This window comes from Diabrotica undecimpunctata, chromosome 5, assembly GCF_040954645.1.
Source record: "Diabrotica undecimpunctata isolate CICGRU chromosome 5, icDiaUnde3, whole genome shotgun sequence".
Lineage (NCBI taxonomy): Eukaryota > Metazoa > Arthropoda > Insecta > Coleoptera > Chrysomelidae > Diabrotica > Diabrotica undecimpunctata.
Genome location: NC_092807.1, coordinates 146,321,003 through 146,344,305, shown reverse-complemented (window position 1 = coordinate 146,344,305; position 23,303 = coordinate 146,321,003). Strand labels below are relative to the sequence as shown.

The following is a 23,303-nucleotide window of genomic DNA, read 5'->3' as shown; positions in this document are numbered from 1 at the left end:
ATAGACACAAGCATTCTTTAAAGATTTGTGATAAAAGATGAGACTGTTTTTGAAACATCCACTTTTCGAGTTCGCCCTTACTCTTCCAAGCTCCTGATATATGAAAAGACAACAATATGGAATGTTTTTAATGCATTGTTTATATATTTCTCACCCAACTCAAAACATCTATTGCCTGATATAATAAAACATATGAGAGTCAAATACAGGGAAAATAGCTGAATATTAGGTTGAAGCTGAAATATTTAGACACAGCAATTAAAAATTGAGGTCAACTCAAAAATTTACTCTAAAAAATGCAATATAATATTGTAGAAGCTACGTAGAATAATAGAGAATATACTACAGATAGAAAGAAAATCTCCAAATTTTGGACTCGAGATTTTTTGAAATTTACAGATAAAACAAATCAACTCATACATCATGGCAATATTTCATCAAACTGATTTTAAGTTTCCAATAGTTTTTGAAATGTTTCTAACAAACAATGATATGTATAAGTGATAATTGTATCTGAAATAAAAATGCTCCAATAGATTATATCTTATATATTGAAAATATAAAAATGGGTTTAATTTCAACAATATTATTTTCCTCCTCTTAAACGAAGTACTAAATGAAGGGTAGACTCTTTCTGAATATTGTAGTATAAGAGAGTGTGATTATCTTCCAACTGCTTCCCAGCAAAGATTAATCTTTGTTGATCTGGCGGTACACCTTCTTTGTCTTGAATTTTGGCTTTGATAATGTCAATTGTATCTGAAGGCTCTACTTCAAGAGTGATGGTTTTACCAGTTAAAGTTTTAACAAAAATTTGCATACCTCCTTTAAGACGAAGTACCAAATGTAAGGTATTTTCTTTTTGAATGTTGTAGTCTAAGAGAGTACGGCCAGCTTCCAACTGCTTTCCAGCAAATATTAATATTTGTTGATCTGGTGGAATGCATTCTTTGTCTTGAATTTTAGCTTTGATATTCATGATAGTATCTGATGGTTCAACCTTGAGGGTGATGCTTTTACCATTAAGTGTTTTTACAAAGATCTGCATTCTGTAACAAAGAAAAATTTTAGATAACATTAATTCAATAGTAATAACAACGGATATGGACGCGTATAGGACATTTCAAATGGGCGATTTGGTCACGGTTATAATACTTCAAAACACTCCTGTACAGGGCGACAGTAGGCTTAAAACCATATCATGAAAGATGAGTTGGGGGGAAAGGAGTACGAACGGAGCTATTTAACTTATGCATCCACGCTTAATGAAATTTCGTTGCCATTGATTTGCAAACTGTTTTTTTTTTCACAATAAAGTCTTTAATTTTAATACATTAAATTGTTAATTTTTAAACTTAAAAAGGTATGAAAATTTCAATATTAAAAGTATTGATTTTTTTATTACATGTAAATAAACTTTTATAATACTCCTGTACAGGGCGACAATAGGCTTAAAACCATATCATGAAAGATGAGTTAGGGGGAAAGGAGTACGAACGGAGCTATTTAACTTATGCATCCACGCTTAATGAAATTTCGATGCCATTGATTTGCAAACTGTTTTTTTTTACAATAAAGTCTTTAATTTTAATACATTAAATTGTTAATTTTTAAACTTAAAAAGGTATGAAAATTTCAATATTAAAAGTATTGATTTTTTTATTACATGTAAATAAAATTTTATAACTTTGAATTAAAAATAGGTTTATTTTTAATCACCTCCGGACCTGGTGATTTATACGGCACAAACGAGTTTATTGCCCATTTGATTTTGTCCTAGTTCACCACTTGTTTTGCCACACGCCAGTTTTCCCTAGAACCATAAGTTATGATATCCATTCCAGTTTTCTGCCATGTGTCTAGTGGTATCAGTTTTGTTTGAGACACAAGAAAGTGCACCCTGAAAAGTTCGTTGTACTCTTTACCATTTAGATTTAGAGTACATTTACCTGACTCATTTTGGAGCTAAGAAATAATTATCTAAGGGAATTTTGAGAGAACTTAATGCAGCCTTGATATTTTTGAAGTCTGTTCTATCTATGCCTTCTCCGTGATTCTCTTTTTGCACTTCTCAGTTTTTTTATATTCAGTCCATATATATATATATAAATATATATATATATATATATATATATATATATATATATATATATATATATATATATATAGTTAAAAAATATACATATATATATATATATATATATATATATATATGTATATATATATATATATATATATATATATACAGTATACTTCTTCTATAACGAACACGGTTATTACGAGGTTTCGCTTGTAACGAGATACTTTAGATGTCCCGTGAAATTTCTATTGAACTATAATCGTCTATAGCGAGGCAAATTTGGTTATAACGAGAGAAAATAAGATCAAAAAACGTGTTTTTTACGTTTTTGGTCCGGTCGTGGCTATAAATAAATACCTTTTCAAACAGCCCCTCAATAAACTTAACTGCAGCCCGCAATAAACTTCTTTACAATGAATAAATACAACTGTTTCACATCTTTAGAAAATATGATAGAATGATACTGGACCATTTAAAGCAGTTAAAAATGACAGAGTTCTTAAAATTGCAGAAGCAATAGTTTATGTTATCCTTGAAAATACGCTTTATACATTATGTAGTTGGAAAAAAATATAAGTACAGATTTTTTGTTTTAACGTTTATCATTGATAATAAAAGTAAACAACTCTTTTATGTTTTAATATATTTCATTGACAATAAAAGTAAATAACTTTTTTTCAAAAACGCCATTCAAACAATATTTATTAGCATCTTATATTGCTCCGAATGGCTTCACTAGAGGAAGTTAATGGTTTAGAAAACTACAGATTCATATGTATGCACAGTATTATTATTGTTTGATATAACGAGATCGGCTTATAACGAGGTAATTAGTCTGTCATTTCAGTTCTCGTTATAGAGGGAGTCTACTGTGTATATATATATATATAATAACGAATTAATTACGGCTGTCGCCGCTTCTCCGCCTTTTTCCGTCTTTTTCTGTCATATGCAGTTGCCTCTTCTTCCTCAGTTCATATTTAGTCCATGCTTTGCGATAATCGCCCCACTCACCTGATCTTTTGGAGAAATTTAATTTTTGTCTGACTTCTGTTCTTTGATTTGCAAGAGTGTCATTCCACCAGGGTACTTTCCTGTTGAAATTGATCACTATCTCCGGACACTTATCTTTAAACGCTGACATGACAGCCTCTTGAAATTGATCGGCGGCCATGTCTACGTCCAATGTATGTATGCCTTATCGTCCATTTAATCTTACCTAAACAATATTCCAGGTCTGCTTGATATGCTTCCCAATTTGTTTTACAAGGATTACGATTAGCTGCAGTTTGGTTCGCATTGTGGTTAAAGGCTGGTAAGGGGTTTTAGGAATAAAACTCAGCTCTGTCAGCAAATCCTACCGTCACGTCCACGAAGACATACCATGTCGCGTAACTACTGGGTACATGGCGTACAATGGGAGTGCGTTATGTAGCAGACGAGAGAGGGTAAAAGTCGAGTTTCTGGCGCCTAAAAACTGGAACATATCGGCTAGGGGAATGAACCCCAACAGAAAATTCGGTCCTCCAAGGATGGGGGTTAAGTCGTAAGGCCAGCGACCTTACACTTGTGAAAATTCTACAGTGCTAAAATACCCAATGAGCCTCGGTTACCAGACGGAAATTACAGTAGACGAAAACAGCAACAAAAATGGACCATGAATTACGGAATCTGGAATATACAGGGAATCCGGAACAAACAACAAGAAATTATGCAGGAATTCGTAAATCGAAAATTAGATATAGGCATTCTCTCTGAGACCAAGAAAAAAGGAAATGGAAGCGAAAAATTAAAAGACTATGTACATTTCTTCTCAGGAGTGGGAAAGGATCAAAGAGCAAGACCAGGGATATCAATATTTGTACACAAGAAATTCGAAAAATATATTAAATGTTGGGAAGCATACAACGAACGTTTTATTAAAGTGACGATTCTACTAACACGGATAGTAACAGGAACACAAATAACAATTCTGGGGGTATATGCCGTAAATGATGACTACTCAGTGCAAGAAAAGGAAGCTTTTGAAGAAGACTTTAGAAAAATCCTGAACGAAATTCCTAACAGCCATGAGATTATATGCGGAGGAGACCTTAATGCCAGAGTAGGAAAACAAGTTCAAAGTAAAGTGGTAGGCATGCATGAAGAAGAAACTGTTAACAACAACGAAGAAAGACTCATAAATATATGCCAACAATACGAGTTAAAGATTTTGAATGGTTTTTTCGCCCACAAGAACGTACATAAATACACCTCGTATCAGCACACAAGAGGTCTAAAATCGATAATAGATTATTTCATAACAAGACAATAAACTAAGTTAGGAGTACAGGAAGTAAAGGGGACTAGAGGAGCAGAGTACGGCTCGGACCACTGCCTGATAATAGAAAAAATATATACACCATTCGTAGACAGGAACCACACAGACATCAACAAAGAACACAGAGAAAAAATAGAAAGAACTACGTACACCTTAGACAATCTAGATAACGAGAGCACACAGTTACTCCTGGAGACTAACACAAAAACTACAGGAATCACACAGATCAACGACGGATGGATACGAACATATAAAAAACTGCATGAAAGACGCAGCGCTAGAAGCCTTAGGGCCACAGGTACGGAGAGTTGATAAACCATATTGGTGGGACAAAGAAGTGGAAGAAAAGATAAAAAGAAAGAAGGAAGTATATCAAAAGTTATTACAATAGGGAGACGAACAAACAAAACAATATAAAAACTTCAAAAGAGAACTCAAACGAGAAGTGGTTAAAAAGAAAAATAGTGCATGGGAACAAAAATGACTGAAATAGCTAGACAACCATATAGGAGGAACAAAGAGCTCTGAAGCATGGAGAACTATAAAAACGATGAGGACAACACAAAAAACCAAGTCATAATAAATAGAATACCAGAGAACACATGGGTAGAGCATTGTGAGAACTTATTAACAGAGAGAAGAGAAAGGTTTAAACAGACAAATGAACAAGTGGAAGTAGAAGGAAGAATAGAAATACCAATAGAACAAATGAAAGAAGCAGTTAAGGTAATGAAATTTAAAAAATCTCCAGGCCCAGGCGGAATACATCCAGAGTTGATTAGGTATGGATCATCAAAACTATTTGAAATGATCCGAAAATTATTCTAAAGATGCTTAAACGGAGAAGAAGTTCCAGAAGAATGGAGACATCGTATATCTCTCCAATACACAAAAAAGGCACAAAGATGGATCCTAAAAACTATAGAGGGATCGCAGTGATTGCTACTATATGCCGACTATACTTAAAAGTACTACGAAACTTGATAGAAAATGATATTAAAGACAAACAACCAGAAGAACAAGCGGGATTTAGGGCCGGACGCTCCACTATGGATAAAATTTTCACATTAAAAATTGCAATGGAAAAACGAGTGCAGAGAAATCCATATAGCTTTAATAGATTTACGAACTAATTACTACTATTTACTATAGATTTACGAACTAATACTTACTAAAACTATTACGAACAAAACTTTGCAAGAAATAAAATGGGACAAGAAATCACCTCTTCTTTTCAAACAACAAAGGGACTAAGACAAGGCTGCTGTCTGTCACCCACCTTATTTAAAATCTATTTGGACAAATCCTTAGTGAAATGGGTAAAAAAATGTAGAAACATGGGAATAACGGTGGAAGAAAACAAGCTATTTTTAAACAAGTGTTTTTAAATTTGGTTTTAATTTTATTCTTAATTATGGGTAAAACGTCTTGAGAATCTAATTTCAAATTCAAAGGAACATTAAGATAATGACCCGGTATCCATGAGATAAGTATTTCAAACTCGTTTCTATTTGCAGATGAAATAAGATTTTTGGTTTTAAGGCACCAATAATCTACTGAAGCAGAAATATTGCTATTATTAATTTTAGAAATTGCACTAAGAGAACCGGAAAAGATAACAACTTTATTGATCTGTCTATTAATGGACAAATTAACTGCTTGATATATAGCCATGTTTTCTGCTTTGCATATGCACAGTTCGTCAGGTAGTCTGGATGAAAATTTGTAATTGAGACTAGGAATATAAATGCCAAAACCTACTTTGTTACAATTTTTTGAGGCATCCGTATAAATGAAAGTAAAATCATTGATATATTTTTCAGTAAATATTGAAAATTTTTCTCTAATCATATATATTCATTCTTTGTTATTTCGCAATTTAGTATTTTTACTGGCCTGACTAATGTATCAAAATCCATCTCATAACATGGGAAATTATTATCTTTATATATTTTGCTATGGAAATAAGTATGGAAAAAAGTATTCTAGTGTTGAAACTAAGTAAGGAAAGTTATCTTCATTAAAAATTGGGTTTGATTATAAGTTTATTCCGTAAGTTAACAAGGGATAAAATCAAAGGATGGTTTTTGATATTAACTATCTTACTTAAAAATTTAGTAGCTAATATTAAACTTTTATGTTTTAAATCATATTGCGCCGATTCTGCTAGCAAAGCCAAGTGAGGGGTAGATTTCATACAACCTAAAGAAATTCTTAAGCCTTCAAAAAATACTGTGTTAAGTTTATTAATACATTTCTGAGATACAGGTCTGAATAAGAATGAACCATAGTCTAAGTGAGATCTTATTAAAGCATTAAAGACTATTAAAAGAGTCCTAGGGTCTGCACCCCACCATACTCTGCAAATTGCACGTAAAATATTAATATTTTTCTTTGTTTTAACTAAAATATTATCATCATGTTTGTCTCACTTGAGATGATTTTGAAAAATTATGCCTAAAATTTTAACTTGATCTTTTAATGGTATAATTGTGTTCCTAAGTTTGATTTCTGGGGTAATAATTTTCCGTTTTCCCTTTGTATTTTTTTGTTTTCCCCACATTTGTCTATAGAAAGAGATAGGTCATGTTCTAACAACCATTCTTGTACATTGTACAATGCCATATTAACTTTATTAACCATTTGTTGGATAACTGATCCTTTAACATATAAAACCAAATCGTCAGCATACCCATTAATATTTATATCTTTAGGAATAATGGAAAATAGATCCAATATGTATATATTAAATAAAATTGTGCTTAAAGGTGAACCCTGGGATAAACCTTTAGTTGCTACAGACGGGCCCAAAAAGTCCCCGTTATTGCATCTAGTATTTGCAAAATTTTAAAAATAATATTAATTATATTACAAGGGACATTTAAATTTTGTAATTTATTGTAAAGTTTATATATATTCACATTATCATATACTGATTTAATATCAATGAAGACGGCAAGGACTGAATGGGAAGATTCAAAGGCTTCTGAAACCTGTCTGAGTATTTTTGAAAACGAGATTATGTTCTAAAAACCAATCTAATCTATTTTTTATAATGATTTCTAAAGTTTTTAGTATACAAGAGGATAAAACAATTGGTCTAAAACTATTCGGAAGAAGTGGGTCCTTTAAGGGTTTTAGGATGTTAAGAATATTAAATTTTTTCCAATCGCTAGGTAGGGGTTCTCCTTTAAGACATTCATTGTATATATTTAGGAGGATTTGTTTGGCTTTTAGAGGGCGATGTTTTATCATTAAGTAGGAAATATCATCAATTCCCGAGGCAGAATTTCTTTTATTGAACAATGCAGTGTCAATTTCTGTGAGAATTACTCTTCTTGACCATAAGAAAAAGTTGTGATTCCTGCCATTGCTTGTTGTTTCATGGTAAATAATGACAGATAAAGGCGCTGGCTTTTAAAAATTAGACATATTTTAAATAGAAATTACATAAAAAAAACGTTTTCCAGAGAAAAAAATTATTGCGTAATCATCAGTAAGTGAAGCAGATTTCATTGATATAAATTTCATCTCCGCAGACATCGTTAAGTCTTACTACACTAGTACCGATTCAAATATAATTTAAAAATAATTCTTTTGTGTATGTGTATGTTTTTTGGGGCTTCTCTCCCAGTGATTGACTTTTAATTAATTTTAGTTATATTTTATATCAGGGTTTCAATTATATTATTTGTAGATTTGTTCACATTTAAATTAAGAATTCGAATCACAATATTTGTTCTAAAAAGATTCAGTTATTAAAAATTAAAATAATATTTTATTTTCTTTAAAACAAATATCGAGCATGGGAGAATTTAATCTCTAATTTTATAAAATGTAAACATTTAATGCTAATCATTCTATACACACGACCACCCGGCATCTACACCACAGACCACTAATATGGTAGGTGATTTGTGATCTACACAAGAAAATATCAAAAGTCAAAAGTTACATTTCTTGCTCCTGATGTTCCGTGGAGCTGTTCCGAAATCGGAAGATACTTTCGGCAAAAATCGTTACATTTCGGTAGATCATGTACAATGACGTACCTACACACTTTTAAATTTGAAATTATAAACAAGTTATATACAATTCTTGGAACAATAAATGTCAAAGTATAAATAAAAAATAATTCAAATAATACTTAATAAACAAATAAAAAATGATTATGTTAATAAGTCATTATCACAGCATTGTTTTATCATTCTGTGACATTATTATTAAATCTTCGAGACTTTCCCTATCTTTTAAAATGTCATTTTTAAAAAGGACAGAATTACGATTCTTGGGGGATTCCCCTATTTTTTCAAAACTATTCTTTAAAACATACAGACTTACGGGGAATTACAGAATCTCCGAGGATTTCCCTATCAGTTGATTTGATTGATGTATTACAATCACATTACATGTATTAAAATGTATACAAACGTATTCATTTTATTATGGTGACGCAAATAAAAGATAAATTGTGTTATCGAATTAATTTTTAAGTAAAATTTAGGAGCATTTCGATACTTTTTGCTTACTCTTGATACAGTAAGGAACGTAAATCTTGTAAATTTCAACGAGACTAAAAAATGACCGTCGTGAAAATGTGAAATGTCCGTCGATATGCCTCTATGTCTATATTCGTTTTAAACCTCATCTAATTTTAGTATTTTAAATTCATTACCTAAACATAATTTTTGAATTAAATTCTGATCTTCATGCAGATGATTAAGCAAAATGGAGGCTTTAAAAAATCACAACTAATTTTTTATTTTAAACAAGATTGCTGGATACACAAAAATTACTCATGATAAAAAAATTACTTAATTTAATTAAATTAATTAGGTAAATACTTACGTTTTATTTTTCGCTTTCAATAACTAAAAGGAAACAATTTAATCTGTATTTCTAGAATACTTTCGTCTTTCGTGATCTATTAGCCATAGCCATGCCCCTCAAACGGAAATCGGAAACTTATATGAATTATGATTTACCTTGGAACATTTCCCCATCACTTTGACCCCAGTCAGATAATAAAGAGAAATGACAGCCTATCTCGCTCACGAAGACTTTAACCAATCATTTATTTTAACACAATCTGGGGATGTCACAAATAAAATAATCAAACGAAGCTTAATTTCGCAATGTATATTGTGTCATGATACTATGGCTAACAAGATAGGATCTTCCCGTAGCACAAAATCGGTCGTGTTCGCGCATGCCGTCATTGGAGAGTAGAATTTGAATTCTTGTTAAAGTTAAATGGGATTTTTATGCATTCTGTGATGAAATTATTTAATTAGCAAAATAATAATATTAAATAAAGGTTTAATAACTACAATAATCGTACACAAAAGGATATCTTCAAACTATTTAATAAAGATTATTTATTGACACATACAAAAAACTGACATTACGAACGTGCAACTCTCCAATTACGTCACGACTTATGCGCAATATCTTATCTTCTTAATCATAGTATCATGGTATTGTGTAAACAGTAATGACAGATCTTCTGTTGGTTTACAGCTTTCAATTTTATTTAATTATTTTGAACTTTCGTTTGTATTTATTCTTAGTAATTTTCATTTAAGTTGGTTACTTGATTTTTAAAGTTTAGTTTTAGTTAGGGTAAACCATCCAGTTATTGGCACTTTAAGGAAAAGAGTTGTTTAATGTTTAAACGTTAGATTTGCTAATATATTTTGCTTAATATTTCCTAATTATTGGCAGTTATATTCTAGTTATTGGCATGTAGTAATTGGCAGTGTACTCAATCATTCTTCTTCTTCTTCTTAAAGTGCCTATCCGTTCCGGACGTTGGCGATCATCACGGCTATCTTCACTTTGCTTATTGCAGCGCGGAACAGTTCAGTGGTAGTCGTGTTATACCACTTTCGCAAATTTTGAAGCCAGGAAATGCGTCTTCTTCCCGGTCCTCTCTTACCATTTACTTTCCCTTGGAGAATCAGCTGGAGAAGGCCGTAACGTTCTTGATTTCTCATTACATGACCTAGATATTCCAACTTTTTAGTTTTGACGGTCATGAGAATTTCACATTCTTTCCCCATTCTTTCCCCACTCAATCATTGGCACCCAGTAATTGGCTGAATTAATATTTAAAGTCATCGCTGCTCTCTCTTCTACTACAGACATATATTCCATAAACATTTTATCTTTTACAATTTGTGAATTATCGCCTTCTTCATTATTTGGATTATTTGGATGTAAAATGTTAAATAAATTAAGTAGTACCCTGAAACTGTTGCTAGTGTTATCAGAGTTTCCATTTTTTCTGGCTTCTTTTAAGAGCTGTAAAGTATCTTCATCGCATTTATCTACGGTATATTTTTTACCTAGGCATTTGCTGTAGTCAATACTATCCGCGTTCCAAGAACAGATACCACAAACTCTAAAACCACTTAAGATAGCCGATGGTTTAAGAGTATCTACCGCTTCTTTTAAAATTGGAGCAAACTTACTCTTACTTAGTTGTTCAAATGGATATTGTCTCTTCTAATTCAACAAAGCTCTTTTCCACGCATTTTTAAGTGGCTTGAAACTAGAGACGTCGGCGGATTGAAGAATTTAAGATTATTTTGAGTATTGTACATAGTTGACTTAGTTGGTATGTTAAATGTATTTTGTATCCGTCTACAAACATTATAATTGGAAATGTAACATGTTGTTTTACTAAATAAAGATATAATATCTTAGATATAGGTATAATCATGAAAAACATCTGCTTGCATCTAATCTTTTTCACTAGTAGCAATACCCCACCCATCTGGAACACCTTCTGCGATGCTTTTGGGTAATATTTTATAAGCATAAACGATCATCGGTGGCGTTGTAACTCCCGCAGCAGAAAATGTGAACATGACGTTAATATTTGTTTTCAATGGGCCTTGCTCTATCTAATAAACATTTTTGACACCTTTTGGTGCAAGAACCCTATCTTCTTTTGGACAAAGGGTAAAATAAGTTTCATCTCCTCTGCTAAGATCAGAAAGAGTGTCAAAATAGTTCTTTTCCATTAAATATTCTTTTACATTATTAAACCACTTTCTGATGTCATTTTCTGACAAGTTTCCACTGGCATTGTTTACCTCTTCAGGAATTCTATTTGTTATATTAGGGTGTCTTCTTAAAAACGATTGATACCAATGATCCCCAGGAAGATTGTTTTTAAATGGATTTGGGCGGGGGTTCTGATCCAAAAATGACTTAACAGAAGCTTGGATGTCCTCTTTTCTTTTCGGAAACCCTTTTCTGTGACAACCTACTACCCATTTTTCTAATACAGTTTCTTCTGAAATACTTAAATAAGTATTTGGACCATGTGCTACTTTTTTAAATTTTTCGCTTAGTCTAAATTGCAGAGTAGCTCTGGGTATCCCATATTTAACTGCTGCCGTCACCTTTGGCATGCCATTAATTATTTCCCGTACAGCTTCTTGAAGAATTTCTTCATTATATTTTTTTGTATATTTGCTTTTCTTTTGTACTTTAGGCATTTTTTCTTCCTGGAATTAAAGGTGCCAATCACTAAATGTAAATAAATACCTCGGCTACCTAATTATTGGCAGCACTGCCAATCACTAGCATTTGCTATAATATGACATCCAATTGTTGGCATTAACAAAAATAATTATGCTTATGTAGAAAATAAGCATAAAAACGAGAAAACGGTACAATTTAATCTAGAGATTAACCTGATATATCATTCTAGTTATCACAGCCAATATTGCAATTATAAACTTACCTCTAAAACCGATGATGCCTTACTGAAATCAGGTAAAATGTAAGGATAACTGGTTGAGTTTACCGAAAGTACAAGCTGAATATAGCCGCAAATGTCAACCAAGAATTAAAATATTTCGGTTTGGCAGTGTTGGGATGGTTTTAGAATGCATCTGTTGTATGCTTCAAATATAAAGAGAGAAAGCTTTTAAAAAGTACATATCGATTATACTATTTAATGAATTCTGCAATTTTTAATTTATATGAAACAATAACGAATAAATATTTTTCTCTCTCGAGATTAATTGCAAACATCTGTTGCAATCTGGCAATTGCCGATTTGGCGATTGCCAAATTTATCCCCTAATCTATTAAAGGGTAATTGCCAAAAAAAATATTTACTCATTCTTATTTTATATAAATCAAAAATTGCAGAATTCATCACATAATATAAAGAAAATGTACTTTTCTAAAGCTTTATATTTTTATATTTGAAGCATACAGCATCTACATTATAAAAACATGCCAACACTACTAAACCGAAATTTTTTGTTCCATGTTTGACATTTGCGACTATAATTAGCTTTTACTTTCGGTAAACTCAACCGGATAGCTGGTTGAGTTTACCGAAAGTACAAGCTGAATATAGCCGCAAATGTCAACCATGAAATAAAATATTTCGGCTTGGCAGTGTTGGTATGTTTCTATAATGCAATTGTTGTATGCTTCAAACATAAAGAGAGAAAGCTTTTAAAAAGTGCATTTTGATTATTACTATTTTATTAATTGTGCAACTTTTTTAATTTATACGAAACAATAACGAGTAAATATTTGTCTCTCGAGATTAATAGCAAACATCTGTTGCAATTTGGCAACTGCTATTTTGACGATTGAGAAATATATCCCCTAATCTATCAAAAGGTAATTGCCAAAAAAAATTTTAATAATTAACTGCAATTAATCTCCAAAGAAACAAATATTCACTCATTCGTTTTTTATATAAATAAAAAATTGCAGAATTTATAACATAATATAGACAAAATGTACTTTTCTAAAGCTTTATCTTTTTATATTTGAAGCGTTTAGCATCTACATTATAAAAATATGTCAACACTGCTAAACCGAAATTTTTTGTTTCGTGTTTGACATTTGCGGCTATACTCAGCTTGTATTTTCGGTAAACTCAACCAATATTTTCAATTTTCCAATCAATTTTAATTAGTAACGAAATAGCCCGCAAGAAGCGCTAAAGGGTATGAGGAAAGGGGTGTGCATTTAAATTTCCCGCCAAATGATTAGTAATGACTCCACTCGAAAGTGGTTCTAATAAACGAAATTTATACATTGAGTTGCCTATCTATGTGTATATACTATATTATTTATCTGTGCTATTAGCGTTCTAAAGTTGAAATTGAAATATCAAAATCGCCAAACAGGATACTAATAAATACACACGTGGTATCGAGACTTTCATTCGATACTGAGATACTGAGTCCTCAGTATCGAATGAAACCGTTTTCGTTACCGAATAATATCGAAACAATATTCGCGACCACAACTGACATCTACCTTGTTTAGCAAAAGTACATAATTTTACAATGTCAAATACCATCGAGTGTCAAATATCATCTAATTAGATGTAGATGGATGTAGATCTCCGTTTATGACCAACATTGGAACCAACATATTAAGAATTTTCCAGTTTACCTAATTGATTCCGTTTTTATTGCTTTCTAATTAATTTATAAATAAAAATTCTTTTGTTGCAGAAGAGAGTGCCAGCTAGCGAAATATTTTTTATCGCTTTTCTTTACCGGAATTTCACGATGAACTCCTGTGCCCTGTGCTCTTCTTTAACGAGATTTCACGCTAAATTTCCTGTGGTTCGAAGTTACCAATAGTCAAGATATTTTATTTAATAGAGGATGTAATGCAAGGGAAATATTTATTTCGATTGGACGTGCTCTTCTTTAACAATGACGACGGCGTACATAATCTTACAGGTCGGTTGTCGGTAAATCCTGGGCTGGGTGGGCGGTGGGGTTGCCAATATTTCATCTTTGTGTGTTTCATGTTTCATTCATTGTAGTATCCCTTTGTCATATGTCATTTATTTTTATTGATTATTTCTATCGTTGAAGAATAAAATATCTATCGAGTAAATTGATTTGTGTGTAGTTCATTTTGAATAGTTATTAGTTTATAATAGAAATAAACTTAATTACAATGCCGCAAGCGTAGATTTTTACATATCCTCATTCTTGCTGTAAATTCCATTATATTATTCCATATATATTCCACTATATATTAGATATTCCATTATATTCCATTCCATTTTCAAAAACTCACTTTTTGTTCTGTGCAAGTACTTCTCTTTTCTTTTAACGTCTTTATAACTTTGTTATTTTTCCCGAATTCCTCTTTGCTGCATAAGTTTATATGCATCATTTTTTCTTCGGATAACGTCCTCACACAACATCGAATCATATTTATAAAGTTCAATGAAAAGAAATATAAGCAACCTAGGAACACTGATCAAAGCCTACGACAATCACTTCCACGCACTAGAACGAAGGGCAGAGGCAGCCCGTCGGGATAAGCAAGGTGGGGCAACCTCTTCAAATGTACAATAATAAATTATTTATTATTATAAATTGTTTATTTCAAAATTGTGATTTATAAATTTTGACATAATACCTATTTAAAATAAAAAAAGAGCTATTTTTTATATTCTCTCCGAAATTTTAGTTCATTCTCTCAGAAGTAATTATTTTGCGCTCCTCGTAGTAGTTAAGAGGCGCTTCAAATTTTCAACTTAAAAGAGAATAAAATCTCTATCCGTGTCTCTGTCTTACGCTCACATAGAAGCAACAATAGTCACTGATTTTATCGTTCCCATAGGCGATGAATTCGGTGGCCTGCGGCGGGCTTCGGGCTATAAAAAGTTATAGAACAATGTTTGCGAAAAAAATAGGAAAAATAGCCGAAAAATGATATGTGGCGAACTTTGATAAATCGTATCTCGGATACCTACTGTTTTGTATAAAACTTAAGAGGTCGCTGGTTAAATGATATTAGATAAATAATAATGAAGAAAAAATGCAATATTTTGTTTGTAAATAAATTAGCGAAAAATAGCAAATACAACTGTGAATAAATTACGAAATTAACTAGCCATACTCATTGTTGTTGTCTGTACAAAGAACATAGACTTACCCTTTGAAATGTTGAAGTCGTATTCTTAGCCAGTGGAATCTCGTTGGTACCACGACGGGAAGCCCGCCGAGGCTCGATAGGACGAGAACCGATCATACTAGGTCCGTTTGGTTCGCTGTCTTGAGATGAAGGATGAAGTGCTTTTGAACTTTGAAGTGGTGTCTTGAAATCGTCAGAAAACCACCCTATGGCCACGCTTCGAAGCGGTTGTTAGCAAGAGGGTATACCAATAAATCACTCTATTGTATTACGATTTTGAACGGCGATAATTTAAAATAATTGTCACGGTAATACGAAACTTTACACTTGTTTCTATATTTGTGACACAAAATACAAAAGAGAAGCTAAATTCTCCGTACTTAAAACATAATAAATGAGATAGCCAGTATAACAATTTCACGAAATGACAGGAAGCAATATATTTAAACAAATTCGTTAGAATACAGCATTGAATTAGATCGCATTATAGTACACTAAAAGTAAAATATTACATGTAAAAATATGAAAAAAAAATAGTACATACTTTCCCAAACACCTACTGTAAATCCAAAAGACCTACCAAACGCTATTTTGAAGAGGAAGAACAGAAGTTTTTTTTTCTGTACAGGAATACCTATACCTATACTCCCTTGGAAAAGAGTTATGGGACAAAAAAGAAAAATAACGTGTGTTCCTGTTTGTTTTTGCTAGTTTTTCAAATATATTTTTGCCAAAAAAAATATTTTTGATCTTAAAAGGTGACATTTGGATAGGAAATTTAATTTTAAACAACTTTTCTATAGATGTCTATGTAAGAAAAGTGCATATAATTCACGTAAATGTACCCTACTGCATAGGGACTAATTCACCCCTTTCTTAAAAAAGGACCCCTTTAAATAGTAGCACTCCGCGGTTTCTTAATATTTAGGGGCCCATTCACTATATAAAACAATAAAACCCCTTTAACGTTCGAGTTCTTTTCCAAAGTAATTAATCAATAGCCTATTGATATACCTATTATTAATATAGCCAATAACAATATTAAATGAATGAAGGCAAACGTAGAAGATTACGTGCTGCCATTATTGGATAATCATTTTTATTGTTGAGTTTTTTATCGTATAGCAATTTTGTAATAAATTTAAGTAAAACAAACTTTAACTATTTAATATTAATGTTATAAACAAATAATAAAGCAATTACGTATATATGCAAATTTTTTGAAATAATAAAACGCAGATTATTTTCTACGCAAAAGATAATTTTCGCAAATATCAATCTATCTAGTATATTTTCGTGTAGTCGGATGTTTTTATCTACTAAAAAACATATTGCGTAGATCATTGTAACAGTAGCAAAACATGTACTTGAAACAAACAGAAGGTATATGTGCCAGTAACCTCGAACTTGGCAATATAAAAATTGATTTAATTTAGAGCTTGAAGCTATGGCAATAGTTTGCTAATTTAAGCAAAATTTAAGAAAAGAGAAATTCATATTTGGAACCAACGTTTAGTTTATCTAAAGTATGTAAACAATATAGGGTTAATAAAATATGTAAAATCCGGTAATTACATAACATGATCGAAGAATTATTAAAACAAGCTACAAGTGTATGAGTTGTATGTTACGTATGTGTATGGCGGGTGTATGCAGGGGCGGACTAAGGTCTAGGCGACCTAGGCACGTGCCTAGGGTCCGTAATTATTGGGGCCCGAAAATAAGGTTCTATTTTTTAAATTTTTTAAATTTATTTTTATTTTTATTTAACACAAAAACGTGATGTGAAAAATTAAGTATTTTTTAGTGAAAATAATGGTAATTATATAGGTGCTTTGGAATATTTATCCACATTAGATCCATTTTTCCGGACACACATAAAAAAAATATGCAAACTGTGGCACCGCTACTATAAACTGTTTATCATCTACAATATGTAATGAATGTATTTCTATTACATCGAAAGATTTACAACTCACAATCACAGCATAGATACAGGGAACGAATTAAAGGAAGCCATTCGCCATGTTCTTCCAAGTGGTATAAAAGAAAGATTTTTGGGATTTCTACCTATATTTTCTCGAGGTAGTGAAAACTTGGAGAAAGTTATTTTAGAATTTTTAAATAATCTATATGTAAATATCACTAACTGTCGGAGACAGCGTTATGATAATATGGGCCTGACTTATCTTTGAATTTCTACTTGGTTTGTCTCACTATCTTCTACCCGTACGACCGCTGTTTGATTGTATTATAGATTTTTGTTTAAATTAATATCCTTGGGAACTAGGTATATGTATGAGTTTACGATTTTGAACTCAATCAAATGCTTTTTGAAAATCTATATAACATATAAATACTTTTTTATTATATTCCCTGCATTTTTGTAATAGTACCGTTATTGCGCACAATGCCTCCCTTGTTCCCATTGCACCTCTAAATCCAAACTGTGTCTTGTCTAATTGTTCTTCACATTTTTTATACATACGCTGTTGAATAACTTTGAGTAGTATAAATGTGGCTCATGAGTATCGGTATTCATTGCAAGATTTAGGATTATTTTTCTTGGGTAAGGGTAAAAAGATAGATTTTAACCATTCATCAGGAATTTGACAGTCGTGGTATATTTTATTAAATAATTTAGTTTTACAGTCAATGTTTTCGTGATTCAGGATTTTTAATATTTCTACTGGAATTTGATCAGGTAGCGCTTTACGACTTTTTGAGTTTTTAATTGCTTCACCTCTGATATTAGAATTTGTATATTTTTATTAGTTGGTAATGTTTCATTTATTTATTCCCTATTATCTGTAAATAAGTCCTTTATGTATTTCTCCTAAGTTTGTTGCTTTTCTTCTTCTATAATTGGTGTCTTCAATCTGATAATTGGAGATTTCTATTAGAAAAAAAATTTATTAAAATCCTTTGTAAAAGGTATATATTTTTAAAAACCCAAACGGGCTGTGTTAGACAAAACGTTTTCGGAATCCATTATTCCATCATCGGTGTCTAGGAGTACATGAATGTAGCCACTAAATACATGGGTAAAAACCCGTTAACAAATAATTAGTTACATTTGTTTTACATTATATTTTATAAATTATTAGGATGTTAAAGTTACCGTTGGATTAGGTAACATGGCGATTCATTTATAAAATATAATGTAAAACAAATGTAACTAATTATTTGTTAACGGGTTTTTACCCATGTATTTAGTGGCTACATTCATGTACTCCTAGACACCGATGATGGAATAATGGATTCCGAAAACGTTTTGTCTAACACAGCCCGTTTGGGTTTTTAAAAATATATACCTTTTACAAAGGATTTTAATAAATTTTTTTAATATATGGTATACAGCCAAATACAGGAACGTAGATTCCTTGTGGATTTCTATTAGAGTTATAATTTGTGGTATTCTCTTTCGTGATTACCCGTAGTTAATATCAGTTTCTTATGTAGGTTATGTGTATCATATTAAATTCTTTTATTTCTTTGGAATTTTCATCCATCTAGCGTTCTTAAGCTTCCTTGATCTGTGTTTCTACTAGATTCTCCATTTGCCTGTTATTTTGTCTATTTGTATTTCTGTATTTTCGTTTTTTTTATGAGCTTTATAATATCTGGTGTCATCCAGTCTTTTTTGGCACTTGGTTCTTTTCTACCCACAAACGTTTCTTGTGCAATTGCTTCATTTATTTGTTGTTGACATTTTTCACCCTCAGGCTTTGACAAATCTAATCCTAATTTTACATTTTTTTTTGTTGTTTCCTCAGTTTAATGTTAACACTGGCAAGAAATAAATTGTGGTCGGAGTCTGTTTTGAGGGTCTTCTAACTCTAATGCCACAAATTGGTCGCATTGCTCCTGTAGTGATCCTTTCCCAAGTTGATATGCTCCTTTTCTAACTTGGCTGCACCGTACTGAAGACGACCAATAGACAAATAGTCAGAAATACGTATATACGGTTGCCTTCCATCGATATACCTTTTTTGGTTTTCTGTTTTGCGAGACATGCCATTACATTACTTATATATATATATATATATATATATATATATATATATATATATATATATATATATATATATATATATATATATATATATATATATATATATATATATATATATATATATATATATATATATATATATTATATATATATATTTTTTTTATATATATATATAATATATATTTATATATATATATATATATATATATATATATATATATATATATATAAACGGCTGGACCGATTTTTATGAAATTTTATACGTGTAGTCGCTAGGTCTGGGAATAGGTTGTTATCTATTTTTCATACCCCTGAGGGGTAAGGGTGGCTCATCTCAACCATTTTGTAAAAATTGTGTGGACAAAATGATGTGGCAATAAAAAACACATGGAGCCCTTAATATTCACCCCTCAATTATTACTAACCCCTTTTTCTTAATAGCCATATTAGTGTCACAGAGTCAGTTACAATATTCTACCGAAATGGCTCGACCGAGTTTTATGAAATTTTATATGTGCATTTGGTAGGTCCAAGAATAGGTCGTAATCTATTTTTCATACCCCTAAAACATAAGGGTGCTTCACACCAAACATTTTTTTTATTTTATGAAATTTTTTTTATTTTTATGTTTTTATGATTAAAAATCTATATAACCCTTAATTTACACCCCTCCATTACTAACCCCTTTTTTAAAATAGCCATATTAGTGTCACAGAGTTAGTCGCCATACTCCGCCGAAATGACTTGACCGAGTTTTATGAAATTTTATGTGTACCGGTAGGTCTTAGAATAGGTCGTAATCTATTTTTCATACCCCTAAGGGGTATTGGTGGTCCATCCAAACTATTCTTTTATTTTTTTGAAAAAGACTTTTTATGTTTATTTGTTTATCGTGTGTTTATTTGTTTATCATGTGGTATTAAATAATACATACAGCCCTTCATTTTTTAATAGCCATATTAGTGTCACATAGTTAATTGCCATACTCTTTGAAACGGCTTAACCGGTTTTTATGAAATTTGATATTTATATTAACTTAGCAGCAGCACTCAATATGACAGTCACTAGCACCTATTTTGATTGATCACATCTTAATAGATTCAAGGCATGGAACAGACGTAATAAACTGCAGAAGTTATAGAGGCGTAAACATAGACTCAGATCATTGCCTAGTGATCTCAACATTAAGGGTTAGAATTTCAAATACTAGTAAAGCAAATAAAATGGATAGCAAAAAAATGGAATGTGCAAAAGCTGAGAGATGCGACAATTGCAGAACAGTACTCGGAAAACATCACCAACAGACTAAGGAACCAAAATGTAAATGAAGAAGGCCAGGCAGATATAGGCTCCTACTAGACCATATTAAAGGAAGATATTGAAGCAGCAGCGAAAGATGAAATAGAAACAGAAATTTGTGCCCGTAGAAATCATTGGTTTGACGATGAATGCAAGAATGCAACAAAAGAAAAAATGAAGCCTACAGAAAGATGCTTACCCGACGAACTAGAACAACTGTAGAGAATTGCCAGACAAGGAGAAGAGAAGAAAAGAGGATACAAAAGAAAAAAACGAAACGACCTAAATGAAGAACTTAAATATATAGAAAACCTCAACAGAGAGAAAGAATTCAGAGCATTCTATAAGAAAGTTAACATCAACAGAAAAGTATTCAAGGAAACCACAAGACAATGCAGAAATCAGAATGGCGACCTATTAACAACAATGAAAGATGTAATGAATAGATGGGTGGAATACTTTAACCAAGCACTTAATATAGAGGAAGAAGAAGAAAACCTAGAAGAAGAAAGAGATGTTAAGATGCAGAAGTTAAAGATGCAGTTAAAAAACTAGCCAGAAACAAATCACCCGGAATAGATAATCTCCCAGCTGAACTTTATAAATAAGGTGGCCATTATACCATAATGGCATTACAACAGCTTATAAAATAAATATAAACACAGAAATCCCTCCCCAATGATTGGAATACTCTGCACCATACACAAAAGAGGAGATATCTTTGAATGCTCTAACCACAGAGGAATTACGCTTCTAAATGCAGCGTATAAAATATTTTCCACAGTACTATGTCATCGTATGGCACCATATGCAGAACGGATAGTAGGAAAATACCAGGCTGGTTTCAGAGGTGGTACATCGACAATTCATCAGATCGCAACCCTGAAACAAATTTTGAAAAAACACTGGAATATGGCATTGATACCCATCACATATTTATAGACTACAAAGCAACCTACGACTCTGTGAATAGAAGAGAAATATTCAAAACAATCAAAGAGCTAGGAATACCAAATCAGTTGGTAAATTTAACAAAACTAACTCTTGAAAAAGTTGAATGTAGAGTACAAATTCACGGGGAACTGTATTCAAGGGGACTCTAACAAAAAACATGTTAATATATTTTGAAAGAAAAGTACCAAGGCAAATTTATGGAGCAGTGAATGACAATGGAGTGTGGAGAAGACGATACAACTTCGAACTTTATAGAATATATCAGGAACCTGAGGACGTCTGAGGTGGATAGGGCATGTAATGCTGATGGAAAGCTAGAAAAACGCTCCTTGATAGACCTGTTGGTCAGAGAAGAAGAGGAAGACCTAGAACAAGGTTCCTTAATACCATCGATGAAGACATGAGAAATATGGGAATGCGTGATTGGCGGAGGAAGGCGATGGATAGGGACGACTGGAGAGAAATTCTTGAGAAGGCTAGGACCCACTACATTCTTTTGTTAACTGTTCTCATAAATTCGTTAAGAAAATAGAAAGTAGAAAATATAGCTGACCTAACTCTACATCTAATTTCCCTTATACAAAGTGTCTTTTTCACTTTATTGATGTTTGTTCATTCCTTTTTCTATATTAAATCGGTGGTTAATTTTATGTTTTTCCGCTATTTATTTATTTTATATGACGTAACATGCATTTTTATATAGCAGCTTTTACTATTATTTATTACCGGATTGATTTTCTTATAGCAGCCACATTAGACACATATTAATTTCAACAAAATTTGATTACAAACTAAGTGGCCCATATCGAAATCATACAGTGAACAAATTGGGCAACCAGAGATACATGCCGGGAAATAAAGTATCAGGGCCAACGCAGGCGCAGGGTGATCGCATGTTACTTTCCTCTATTTGGGACAGAAACAGTCATCTCTTTGCTCGTTCTCCTTACATTTTTATTTATGGAGTCAGCAGAGTTACTCATTTCTGAGTCCTCTTCTGGGCGATCTCTTTTTGTCTCTTATCCATTTTATTCCTACGAACGAGTTAAGATGAAATGCTGTGAAGCACGGCAGTGTGCTCATACCGTGGCCAGATTATAATCCCCAGAGTTCGTCCGCTCTCTGGGGCATCGTTTAGCCAACACTTTTTTCCTGTGTCATGCATCCCCTGGAAACGGTGGTGTTACACATCGGGATTGAGAGTGCAGTACTCGTGGTACAAATCTCTCTATATGATGAGTATGCGGCTGTCTGGTGATTTGTTGCTACCGCATGGTGTAGATTGGCATGTGTGTATGTGTATTTTGTGTGTGGTTGCGTGCGAGTTTGTGTATATGAGTTTTTGTTATGATCAATAAAGAAATATACAGTTAATGAAATAGCTGCAGACTCTACGTTATTTTATCTTGAGAGTTTACATTATAATACCGATATCTGATATTGCGAAGGAACTGGCCCTACTTAACATTTTATGTCTCATAATTTATTGTCATATCAGGTCACTTGCACTGTCTTATTTTTCATTATCTAACAACCTTAATTATGAGTCATAAAAGATCGTTAAGGAGGCCATTTCCATCGCACATATTAATCTCCTTCCTGTAGTTTCATATTTTCAGGAATTCCAAAAAAATATTATGGTTTTACATGGATTAAAAAAATATATTGTATGCAAATTGTACCAAAAGTATCTCGACTTTTTATCA

At 32.0% G+C, this 23,303-nt stretch overlaps 1 protein-coding gene across 1 annotated transcript; it reads right to left on the bottom strand.

Moving 5' to 3' along the window:
- Positions 1-528: 528 nt before the first annotated feature.
- Positions 529-9,518, bottom strand: LOC140441970 (polyubiquitin). Its single transcript, XM_072532989.1, has 2 exons — positions 9,249-9,518; positions 529-1,049 (listed from the first exon to the last, which is right to left on the bottom strand). The coding sequence occupies exon 2, from the start codon at positions 1,046-1,048 to the stop codon at positions 587-589; it is 462 nt and encodes a 153-aa protein (XP_072389090.1). The 5' UTR covers position 1,049; positions 9,249-9,518; the 3' UTR covers positions 529-586.
- Between the last annotated feature and the right edge of the window lie 13,785 nt (positions 9,519-23,303).